The sequence below is a fragment of the Gekko japonicus genome, unplaced genomic scaffold (genome assembly GCF_001447785.1).
Source record: "Gekko japonicus isolate JY-2015 unplaced genomic scaffold, Gekko_japonicus_V1.1 scaffold477, whole genome shotgun sequence".
Lineage (NCBI taxonomy): Eukaryota > Metazoa > Chordata > Lepidosauria > Squamata > Gekkonidae > Gekko > Gekko japonicus.
Window position 1 is genome coordinate 445,000 of NW_015174289.1, and position 12,405 is coordinate 457,404.

At 46.3% G+C, this 12,405-nt stretch overlaps 1 protein-coding gene across 1 annotated transcript in view; it reads right to left on the minus strand.

Moving 5' to 3' along the window:
• Window positions 1–2,623: 2,623 nt before the first annotated feature.
• The window catches only part of RAD54L2 (RAD54-like 2 (S. cerevisiae)), a 48,610-nt gene continuing 38,828 nt past the window's right edge, over window positions 2,624–12,405 (minus strand). Inside the window, exons 13-21 of the mRNA XM_015424017.1 lie at window positions 11,245–11,363; window positions 10,483–10,582; window positions 10,008–10,213; window positions 9,596–9,771; window positions 8,692–8,888; window positions 7,458–7,654; window positions 5,963–6,052; window positions 4,104–4,196; window positions 2,624–3,615 (exon numbers count right to left, since the gene is read on the minus strand). Of these exons, the coding sequence (XP_015279503.1) occupies window positions 2,624–3,615; window positions 4,104–4,196; window positions 5,963–6,052; window positions 7,458–7,654; window positions 8,692–8,888; window positions 9,596–9,771; window positions 10,008–10,213; window positions 10,483–10,582; window positions 11,245–11,363 (2,170 nt within the window). The remainder of the gene's footprint in view (window positions 3,616–4,103; window positions 4,197–5,962; window positions 6,053–7,457; window positions 7,655–8,691; window positions 8,889–9,595; window positions 9,772–10,007; window positions 10,214–10,482; window positions 10,583–11,244; window positions 11,364–12,405) is intronic.

Here is a 12,405-nt window from a genome sequence, read left to right on the forward strand (position 1 = left end):
ACAAATCACAAAAGGGCATGACTCACAGACGTACCATGGCCAAGTCTTTGGAGAAACGCGAATGGACACCATCAGTTAATATGCTTTGTTATTTTTGTGGGGGGGTTGTGTTTGTTTGTTTTTTTATTCCCATGGTGCATCCAAAGACAAGTTGTCCAGAAGTTTGCTCAGAACCCCTCGGTTTTCAACTCCTAGGATATGTTAAAGAAGAAAGCACTATTTTAATGTTTTTATTTTAAAATAATTAAAGTAATTTGCATAGCTAACTGTAAATCTAAGGCTTCTATGAATGGTGAAGTTAAGTCTGACAGACAGTGTCCGATAAACAGAGAAAGACAGTCAGAAAGCCCCAACATTTGATGCTTTTTTAATGGTTCATAAAATGCACACTTGTCCCCCACCCTGAGAGAGAGAGAGAGAGAGAGAGAGAGAGAGAGAGAGAGAGAGAGAGAGAGAGAGAGAGAGCGAGAGCGCTTTCTTTCCGAATCATCTCCAATCCGTAAACAGAACACCTAGCCACTACCTCTTGAACTAAGGTATTTTGTAGAGTTTCAATGGCCTGGGCAAAGTCCCAGTTCTCACATGATGTTTGTGACATGATAGCTGCTTTCATGCAAAATTATGTGGGTGTCTAAGCCAGAAGCAGCTTCCAGGTTGGGTTAGGTGGGCAACTTTAACCACAGCCGTGGAACTACTCATCTCTTTGTAACAAAGGAAATGTAAGAACAGCACCAGAACTGCAGTCCTGGAAAGGCTTGTTTAGCACAAGGCTCTGGGCAATGCTGGCCCCTTGCCAAGTGTAACATTCCACTGATGTGCAGCAAACCCTAAGGTGGCAATATTTAGAAGCCTGAAACGCAGGAGATCAATCACCAAGCACAACCTTTCTTTCTGCATGTATTTTCCCAGCAGACAACAAGGCTGCCAGAGGGTTTTCTGCTAAACCGGCACAACCTGATTTCTTCATTAAACCATCTACAACAGCCAAGTGGATTCTCCATGCAGACGTTTGCGATAATGCGTAACAGAGGAAGCTTGGAACAGAACCTAGCAACAACGGAGACTCACTTCCCCAAAGGCTTGCAATCTTCCTCATCATGGATCTACTGGAATGGTGGGGACTTGCTCATCTAGACCAGTCTTTTAAGTAGATTGGGGGGGGAGGAGAACCAACTTAACATCAACCTTAACTGATGCTTAGCACCTGAGTCACCGAAAGTGATCAGGCAGAGACTAAGCACAGATCCATATAATACTGAAAACTAACCCTCTGAAACACCCATCATGTATGCCCCCCCCCCAAGGCACACACAACGCAGGAATTGATGCCTTATTCACTGAAGGAACACGGAGACTGACTCGAAGGGGGATCTTCTCTCTTGGTCCTGCATATTGCCTCTGCTTTGGTCAAGCAGTCCCTTACAGTCTTCCCATTTCTTTCACATACAGACCATCTTGCAACCCACCACTGCTTTTGGTAGAGGCCACAGATTTCAGTCAAGAAGATAAGTTGAGAAGCAGAAAAGGAAAATAAAAAGAGCCTCAACTTAAAACACTTGGCTTTCTGGAAATAAATTAAGAAAGCTCTAGGGAAGGAGAAGGTCGGTCCAATCACAGTGCCAACGAGAATGCAGGTAGGAAGGCTCTCAAGCGCGTCCCCTTCCTTGCAGGAGTTCAGATCACTGCAGTCCACAAGAGCCTGACGGTCAAACCCCCCCGTTGGTCAAACCCGAGGGCACAACCTCTCCCCGACCGGGAAGATGGCGGAGAGAGAGTAATCACTACAAAAAGCTGGGGGAGGAGGTTGGAGGAGTCCTCACAATTCCCCCACCAAGAACTACCCCACTAAAAGACCGACACAAGTCCTAACCCCATCCCTGCTTAAGATGCCAAACCTACTAAGGGGTCCTTGCCTTCCAATGGTTCTCTTGGGGATGGCGGCGGCGGCGGGAGAGTTGCACTTCAGCACTGCTTCTCCCCAACTCCTGTCATCACTCAATGAGACCACCAGGCTTAGTCTGCCTTGAGTTTTCAGAAGGATGAAAGACAAATTGATTTTCACATATACCCTTGCCCCACCCCACACCCTCCCACTTACACATCACCTGCTCCTTCCAACCCCACCTCCCTCCCTACAATAATAATGCTATTCATCATCATGTGTCCTAGGGCACAAACTCATCATCCCCCCCCCCATTACCACGGGGCAATGAACTTTCACAGATAAGGCAGTTCATTTGCGAGAGTTATTCCACAGACAGAATTATTAACCCAGTGTCTCCAGGCCTGATAAAGGGCACTGAAACGAAATGGCAGGTCTCCCTTTCAGACAACAGAGACAGACGGCATGGAAGGGAAAGTCAAGGAGGCACTCCTGTGGTTTGCAATGATGCTTCCCGACCCCCAATCCTCTTTCCCCACTCCTTGGGGGGGGAGGGGGTGTCCATTCAATACAGGTTCACATACTAAAGCAGATCTTTGACAACTAAAAATGCCACCTCCTTCCCAGCCTCCTCCACCTCTGCTGCGTCCTGGATGCAAAATCCTGACCCCCCCCCCAGAAAGGTCCAGTAAGGAATTTCTGCCTCCTGGTTGAGCTGCGATCTAACCGAGACTAAGCCTGTTATTTTCCTGTGATCTCTATTACATCATCGTCTTTGTCCTCATCCTCGTTGGAACTGCAGCCCACCTCAGAGACCTCATGGGTGTCAAACGGAGGCACCTGGGACCGAAGGAGGCCCCCAGCTGGATATCCCGAATGTGGGGACATGAAGCCAGGGTAGGCAGAGGCCATGCTCCTGGGAAGGCTGCTGGGCAAGACGGGGGCCGGAAAAGGAGCGAACATCCTGGGCTCAGGCAGGAGTGACTGCGTGAAGGGCAGCGAGTAGTTTGAAAGCATCCCCGTCATGGAGGGGTTTAACATGAAAGAGGGGACACTGGCAGTGGCTGAGGTAGCAGCAGAGGAACTGGCGGTGCCGGCTGTCAACAGAGGGTCAGTAGTCACAGGGAACACCAGGTGAGGGTCTGGTAGCAAACTAGGCAGCTGGTAATAGGAGGAGCCAGTGCCCATGTACAAGGAGTTGCCTGCTTGGGGAGCAAATGGATGGGTTAGGTTGTGGTTTAAAGGGACAGAGGGCATGGTGAACCCACCAGAGACAGGGTACCCACTTTCGTATGGCTGAACTGCTGTAGGGAGCGGACGCTTCTTTTGCTGCCGGTGAGCTGGCTCCTCTGGGCCGGAGGGTGACGTCGACTTGCGCTTGTTGCCTCGTAAGTCCAGCACCGAATGGCTGTCGGTGTGCTGGCTTGTGGCTGGCAGGGCTGAAGAGGATGACGAAGCCAAACAATGGGCTCCTGCCCGTTGGTCAGTTCCACGAGCCACTAAGGGGGGTACACTGTCTTTCCGGGTGGGATGTCCAGGTGCAGTGTGGGTGCTGGGAGAGTTATGTCTGGACTCTCGGGCGGCGGCAGCCTCTGCGTACTGTTGCAGTTCGCTGATGATCTCAGGACTGTCAGGGGAGATGGGCCGAGTGAGCTCCTCTGAATTGGGAAGCTTGGGTGAGGAGGCGTTGTGCCTCCCATTGCTTGTGGATTCAAGAGATGGACCCTGGGATCCTGCGAACGAGAGACTACAATAGGTCAGTCTGAGGCAGCAGCCTAACTGAGTCAGTGGGGGGAAAGACAGTCTGTCATAGGAGAGTTTTGACATCAGATGTCAATTCATACGACTTGGCAGCAGATGTCAATTTATACTATTGGCAGCAGAGGAAACATGAGATTCAAAGCACCATCAACTGAGCAATGCTAAGGAAAAGGAACACTGGGTTGGATCCCATGGAAAAAGTCTGTATGGTGGGGGAGGGGGGTAACTGATTCACCACCTGTTGCTGCAACCCTTCAACTCATCCCCCCATGCTAGTTCTGGGGATTCCCCAGGAGCAGGTCTTTGGGGGGGGTGTCATCTTAGGCCTAAACTGCAGGAAGAAGGCCGGGGAATTGTACCTCTGTGCATAGAATTTAGAAGGGATTCAACCCCATTATCTCCCAGACAGCTTTTGAGAGAAATCCACCAAAAGAGACTTTTGAGAGCACAGGTCCCTCACCTGAGGCAACCATGCGATGATCTTCACTACCCTTTGGTTTGCCAGTAGTCCGGATAGCAAAGATCCGCCCATCGCTGGTCCGGATGTATGTCCCTAAAAAAACAGGTGGGTGGAAGATGTCAAACTTCAACCATCTCTAACTGGTGACAGGATGGCTTTGCAGGGAGCTCCATCAGAAGGAAAATGGCGGTTACAGACTGAACAGGGAAAACACCCACCTTATAGAGTAGGAACCCCCTTACATCAGTGTTATAGATGATCACGCTACACTGGTAAGTCTACAGATCAGGAACTTCAGCTGCATTAACCAAATTCGCAAGGGATGATTTCAGAATGTAAATGTGTGGGTGGAGCCAAGGCCACTTCTGCTGCTGGCATGCACTTAAGCAATTTGTGAGCATTTAGCAAATACTGGGAAGATAATGATGATTTCAGATGGTCCCAGAAATAATTTCCCTTGCATTTCTCATACATCAGTGTTTATTCCTCTTAACACTGTGACCTAAATATAGATTTAGGAGACCCAAGTCTGAATCCCCACTCATGCCACGGAAGCTTTGCTGTGTGACCTTTGGGCCAGTCACACTCTCTCTCTCTCAGCCTAACTTGCCTCATAGGGTGGAGGAGAGGAGGACGATGCAAAATGCTCTGGGTTCCCATTAGGGAGCAATGCCAGGCATAAACAAAGCAAACAAAACATGTGCATTTAATATGCCCACACTCCAGGGCTATTTTTGGGCAGGAACGCACAGGAACGGAGTTCCGGCTGGCTCCCGAGTTGGCCATGCCCAACAGGAACTCATTAGCATAATAGGCCACAACTAACAGCAGAAACTCATTAGGATTGGCTACATTAGGGGTGTGTGGCCTAACATGCAAAGAAGTTCCTGCTACAAAAAAAGCCCCGGGTTTTGACAACAAAGCAAACAGAATAAGAAGCTAAAGGTGGGTGTGGCTGGATGAGCACAGTTCTGATAACATGGGGGTGTGGCCTAATATGCTAATGATATGTGTTGTCAGGGGTGTGGCCTATTATGCTAATGAGTTCCTGCTGGGCTTTTTCTCCAAAAAAGCCCTGCCACACCCCAATGCGACCCTGATGAATGGCCAAGCGCAGGGTGGTGGTGATGGTGGTGGATGGCTGGAGGCGTCTTCCTGGGAGCATGGAGCAGCTGAAGCTACCTGTGCAAGTCGGGTGCGTACATCCACACAACGAGCAGAGAGCTCTGGGAAGTGGGTATCTTAAGGAGGGCATAGCAATGGCTTGAATGTTGGGTCCTGTATGTCTAAGTTAGCCATGGGGAAGTAAAGAAACCAAGGGGACTGCTTGTTCAGGGAAATGGGAAATGGAATGAGACGCAGCTGGCACAAGTGACAGTCAGAAGGGAGCTGGTGCTGACTCGGTTCAAAAAATCCTTCCTTGACAAACTAAACTCCCCCACTCTGCATCTCCTTTCCTTGCTCAGTTTCCAGCATAAAATTGTGAGGCTGACCATTTAAAGTTTTCTGACTGAAGCCAAGTTAGCTATAATCAGGTATAATGAGGGAAAAAAATCTTACTGGTGAACAAAGAGAGTCAGCTATCGAGTGTGGGCTTCGCTTTGGTGAACTTGGATTAAAGACGCATCTCCAAAATATCCTGATGTGAACAGAAAGCTTGTGGATCGATACTGCACGGAAATTTTAGTGTTAAAGCCACTTAGGGTTAAATAAATGGTCTTGCGAACATCTCTCCAGCAAACACAGTTTGCTTCCTATTTATCTCGACTATCTCACCCTCCCCATCTCCAATCTTAAAGAACAACTGAGGAACGCATTTATGTTTCCCCGCTCCAAAAGCAGAAGGCTACCTCTGTTACCTTTAGTCCCACGGATAATGTGAATACTTTCTCCAGCGCTGATTCTTGCTTGCACATCAGTGGAAGTATTTGTGCCTGGAATCACGATATCTGAAATGGAAGAAACAGCATTTACAAACGGCAAACATTTACAGAGCAGAACTCAAAGGGGGGGGGGCATTTTAATTTTTTCCTGTACCTGCTGCTAGAAGAGGAAACAGTATTTGCTTGTATTGAAAGTGATGCGGTGTGTGTGTGTGTGTAAGCAATTGAGAAGGAATATTCAATAACCTAGACAAGTAGTAATGATGAGTTAACCAGAAAGAAAGTCTGATATCAGAGGATGTATCTGAAGGGTCATGTTCACGGTCTACTCGGATCAGCCTCCTCCTGTTCATCTCTTTCTCTCCTACAGTTCTCTGGGCCTTCTTATGCAACATGGCAATATAGCTGGACTTCTTGTGCACCCCTCCGTAATTTAATAGGAGATTCCCTAGATCTCATTCTGTAGTCGTGTAAAGCACTGGCTTATTTATACGATTAAAACAACAATACCTTTCTTTGCAAGAGGCAAGGCAGACTCTCTTGATGATAAGTCAGGTGGGAGATACTCGGTACCCAGTGATGTCACTTTTTTTTTTTTTTAATTCTCTGCTATTCTATTTAGTCATGTGACTAACCAGGGTGGCAAAGAATTAAAAGACATTCAAGGGCCTCTTACAAGAACATCCAGTTGTGTTCCCCACTAGCTTTGCCTTTGGGGTCAAAGAGCTGCTGGAAAACAAGATCTCACCGCCTAATACTGAGACTGCCATGTAACACAAAACTCCTATGGGGGCCGACTACATGACAGCCATATCATGATAAACATGGCCATGTGAATAACCTTTTTTTTTTTAATGCTGACAGAGTCGAGGGCTGCAACCCTGCATATAGTTGGGCTGCTTCGTTCCCAAAGCAGCCTAACCATAAGAAATCAAAAGAACCCAGATTCAGAGCTGTTTCATACATTACAGTTATAAGCAAATGTACAGGACTATCTCCCATCTAGGAGAGGCCTTTCTTTTCCTCCTCATCTGCAAAGATGTGACTGAACAAGGGGCAAAGAAAGCAGTTGTACGTGATCTTTGACTGTTGAATACAAAGCTTCAGAAGCCGGCTGGAGAAAAGGAGGCAGTGTGGAAAAGGCAAAGCAGCAGCTTGGTAAGACTGTAGTAGCAGACCTTATTACAGCTAAAAATCACAAGATGGCTTACTTGGGCCACAGGACACACCTCTTATTCAAGGCAGTTGACATCGTTATGCTTTCCCCCAACAAGTATGATTTTCACAGCTCTACTTTCTTACATCGGATGGAAAGCTCTCTGAGCAGGCACGGTGCCATCTCTGTGTTTGGTATCAGCACATGGCAAAGGCTTATTGAACGTTAAGTGGCAGACGTCACAGCTGCTCTTGGCCAGCCGGGAGTAGAGTCACATAGCGCTTTCCTGACCCTTACGCACACGAAGACACTGACCTGTTGTGGTGACGATCTTCTGCACAAGGACACCAGCTCGCTGCAGGTAGTTGATGGGGAAGTTGATACCAGGATTGGAAACAGAAGCTGAACCCATACTGCCCAAGGTGACATGGCGAGGCATCATAGGAATGGGGGTGGACTGAACGGGACGTACGCTTGCCACTGGTCTGTCCTCACCTTTGAGGCTTGGTCGCCTGTGGAAAGGGAAGAGAAATGGAAGAGCTCGTACTGAACAGAATCACACAGGGGAAAGGGACCAGGAGACCATCCTGAAAAACTTCCCAATACAAAGCAGGACCTCTCCATCCTACACCACCCAGGCCACAGAGCTCCACAAGTAATGGACAGGGGCTTCTCAGAAAAGTGCCTACCAAGCAAGTTATCCCTACCACTTAAGCAAGCCCATCGACATGCTATAGAGAAGTGGTCTTATATGGTAAAATAGAGCCTGAGGCACAAATCGTAGAGTAGTTCTTCATTGCCGCCTACGAGCCATACAAACACAAAACAATCAATAACTGACACCCACAAAAATCCCAGTGCTTATCCAGATCCAAAACTGCGAGTTAAATTTTTAAAACCTTAACATTTATACATGGGACATTAGTTCAGCACTTATTTTCATAGCAGAAAACAAAAACTTGGCAACAGAGACCGTAATTCTTTGGTTGACTCCTGCCAGTAACATTTTAAGCTTCCTCTAATCTGAAGACTGTGTTTTATCGCCCAGTACCAGTTCTGGAAAATCTATATGTGCTTGACTGTAAAATCTGCAATGTACTAACACAAACCACAGATTTTCGTTGCACCATTTCTGGGGAGAATCCATAACAAAGTACATACAGAACAGAAACGCTCAATTTCTTCAGAGTTCGGTTACGAGCAATCAGTATTTGTAAACAGTACTCTGAAAATTTCAAGTAGGAAATGCCCATTGCTGTGCCTTGTACTTGTAGGGGCCTACGCAAAGAGCTCAGTGTGCTGAAGGCTGGTTCACAGATTACAACTGGACTCCACACAGCAAACCCTGGCCACCTAGCCATCTGTTTGCTTGACTTTCTCTCACCTGCTATTATTCACGGTGGCTAAGAAGTGGCAACAGCTTTCTTCTCCCTATTTTTAAGAGCCAGGGGGAAAATGCTAAGACGGGAGACAAAATAGGACACCAAGACTAGCCATTCCTCCATAGACAGACATCTCTAGCAGGACAAAAAGAAACTCAAGTACCCACCAGTTCCTCTGACTGAAGGCAGGTATGCTTGTCAGGCTCTGGTCACTGGCTGGGTAATACTGAGCATACGATGGACGGGTGTAAGGGACGGAGGCGCGTTTCTCTTCCTCGTAGCTTTTCTTGGCCGCTTTCTTCTCTGCCTTGGTGAGCTTGCACTCCTTCCGATCAATCAGCAGTGACTCATGCTGAAAAGGCTCCTGCGGCCAGAGCACAGGGAGGTATCATTTTAAAACACACTCCTTTACCAAAAAAAACAACACCCCACATGAAAGCAGAAAGTAAAAAAACAGACAGCAACAATCCTTTACAGGATACCTGGCAGTAACCAACCAGTGTTTACATAAAACATTTGGGAAGCTTTAGGCACTATTCTAAATAACTGGTATTTAATATTTGCCCTCCCTGAGAGCATTAGTAGTATCTGGTGATCACCATCAACATTCCTAGAAGCTTGCCTGCTGATTTAGGGGAGTGAGAACTAGTGAAGACACAAAATGAAGATGTTGAGCTCTGCCATGCCAAAGGCTGTCTCTGTTATAGCTCTCAAATCTTAGGTAATGGGGTAGCTTGCTCTACAACGTAAGCACTTCCTAAAGGTGCATTAGAAATTGCACCATAAACATGGGGATCAGCGGGAAAGTACAAATACTCATACTAAGAAACGGGGAGGAAAACTAGGGGAAAGAAAGAAAACAGAAGAGTGAACTTAGCTTGCCTTTCTTCAGTAACACTGATGGAGAAGTTCCCAAACAGAGCAGGAAAGTACAGCTCCCACTTTTTGTGCTATTTACAGCAGGCACCATACACCCAGAACATAGTTTATGTTCTTAGACTTGTTTTGCAGTTAGCTTCCAAAATACAGGTAGCTGCAATAGGATTCTCTCTCCCCTCCACACCCCTTTACCTTGGTGATGAGATGAGGGTACTTGATACAGGCCAGCTGTAAAACAGATTCCTTAATCTTGCTGGTACTGAACGAAAGCTGAGCAGGTTCTGTCTCCTCTTCCACAAAGTGCAGCAAGTTCTCCACCTCCCTCCGGGTGAAGTTCAACACCGGATTCAAGTCATCTACAACACGATCTAGAAAGGGAGAATACACACTGCTTTTTATTATTATTATTTTTTTAAAAGAAGCATCGAAATGCTGCTCCTGATATATCTGCATCTGCTGTCCTTCCAATGAAATTCCTTATATCGTGTCATTTCCAAATGCCTGCACTTGTATAACAACTAAAAACAAAAGTGAGAACTGGACTACAAAGCTCAAACAGATACCAACATAGAGCCATTGGAAAGGCATGGAAGGTTTGGCCTACCTGACATCCCCTGCTTGGAGATCTGACGATCGTATATTTTCTTCTCCAAAGTATAATCAGAAACCAACCGATAGATGTGGCAGGGCTTCAGTTGTCCATAGCGATAAACCCGACACACTGCCTGAGCATCATGGCATGGATTCCACGAAGCATCAAATACTACTACTCTGTTAGCACCAATCAAATTCACGCCCAAACATCCAGCTCTTAAAAAAAAAAAGTTATTATTATAAAAGTTGACCATGGCCTTATGTTTCATCTGTTCTGCTGCATCTGTGTCTCTTCTATTATTTGAGGGCTGGTGTTTCTGCTCACTCCCCTGGTATAAACTCATCTGAGATAATAACTTCTGAAGACAACAAGCGCTGAAAAGTTAGCTTACCCCCCCACCATGTGCTTCTAAAAACTACACCAACACACACACGCTAGTTAATCACATACCCCGTTCCATTTTCTGATCATGCAGTCAGCTTACCTCGTGGAAAGAAGGAAGAGACATACAGAAGTGTTGCTGGGATCATTGAACTGGTTAATCAATCTCTCTCTTTCGGAGGCCGAAGTACTGCCATCCAGTCCTAAAAAAGGGAAAAAGCAAAACTATAAACAATATGTTCAAACTACTCAACAAAATTAAATTATTACAATGTACAGCTTTCAAACTTTGCTTGATAACGTTCATAAGGTATGCAAATAGGGCAAAAATACCTCCATATTAATGGATATTTTTAAAATTAAGGGTACTTGGTAAGAAAATGCCAGTTCTGATGAAACTGAAGAGACATCTTCCAAATACTTTAAAGCATCAGCCTGAAAATGGCTAAGAAATTAAACCGTGGACATGCCCAGAGGAAACCAAAGAAAGGATTATGGAGAAACTGCAGAAAATTGATACGCTTCAGGAAGGTCAAAGATTGAAGGTCAAAGAAGACGGGGACGGCAAAGGATGAGATGGTTGGACAGTGTCATAGATGCAACGAACATGAAATTGAGCCAACTTCAGAGGACGGCAGAAGACAGGAAGGCCTGGCGTGATCTGGTCCATGGGGTCACAAAGAGTCGGACTCGACTGTGCGACTGAACAACAACAACAGGAAGGTCAGCCCTGCAACAACTACATTAGTAGCGTAATCCGCAGCAGAATTACACCTTTCTAGGCCCATTGACTTCAATGGACTTGGAAATGGATGACTCTGCTTAGGACTGCACTATGACTGGTGCAAGGACACGCTGTACTTACTGTAATAATTCACATTTCGAACCCAGTTATGGAGTCCATGTGCATCCACACCTGGGGGGGAAGGCACTGGTCTCTTTGCCAAGAAATCCTCAATGACAGACAATGTGGAGAGGCTCTGGCTGTAAAGACAAATTGTCAGCTCAGATGGGCCATGAGAAAATCAAAACCCTTGCAGTACAGTTAGGCTTTGTTCACACTTTAAGAGCTTGTCTGGACTGGTACTTTACTACACAAGATTTTCAACTTCACACAAATGAATGGGTGTCTCACCTGCACCATACGCATGAGGTACTGGCAGGAATTAAGAGCAGATAAGCTACTCAACCATGGCTCTGTATGAAGGGGCAAATGGGTCAGATCCCAAGGCTCTCTTCAACTAAGTTTATGGGAAGACTCTTTCATGAATGGGCCACTAAGTGAGGAATCTTCTGTTTATGGGAAGACTCTTTCATGAATGGGCAGAGTCTTCCTCTCTCAGAAGGAGTCCTTCACATAACAGAACATTCCTCTAAGTGGAAGGGAACCCATGGATACAACTCATTTGTTAATATTATTTTAAAGGATAGTGGAAAGAGGAGAAATTTTGATTTCTTAGTGGCCGAAGCCCTTGAGATAGTTCCCAACAACAACAACAAAAAAGCCTTGAGCTCCAAACCGGCCCAGGTTCGGCCCGAATTTTGGCTCGTGAGCCAGTTCGTGCCCATCCCTCGTATGCCCAACAGTATATTTGTACAATCTTGGAACATGGGAAGGAATACACAGGAAGTGGTGCTAGTTTGGATAACTGGGGTCTAATTTATTGAGGGTTTTAAAAATAAAACTAGCAACCAGTGCAGACCTTTAAGTACAAGGAGTAATATGGTCCCCTCTGGCTAGTCCCAGCTAGGAGCCTGGCTAGTGAACTCTAGGTTCGCAGTAGTTTCTCAACAGTCTTGAAGGGTAGCTTTGAAAATATTTATTAATTTACTTCATGTATACCCCACCTTTCTCCCCAAAGGGGATCCAAAGCACCTTGCATTATTCTCCGCTTCTCCATTCTATCCTCATAACAATTCTGTAAGGTAGGCTAGGCCAAAAGAATGTCACTGGCCCAAGGCCACCCAGAAAACCTCCATGGCACGAGTGGGGATTCAAACCTGGGCCCTCCCAGATCCTAGTCTG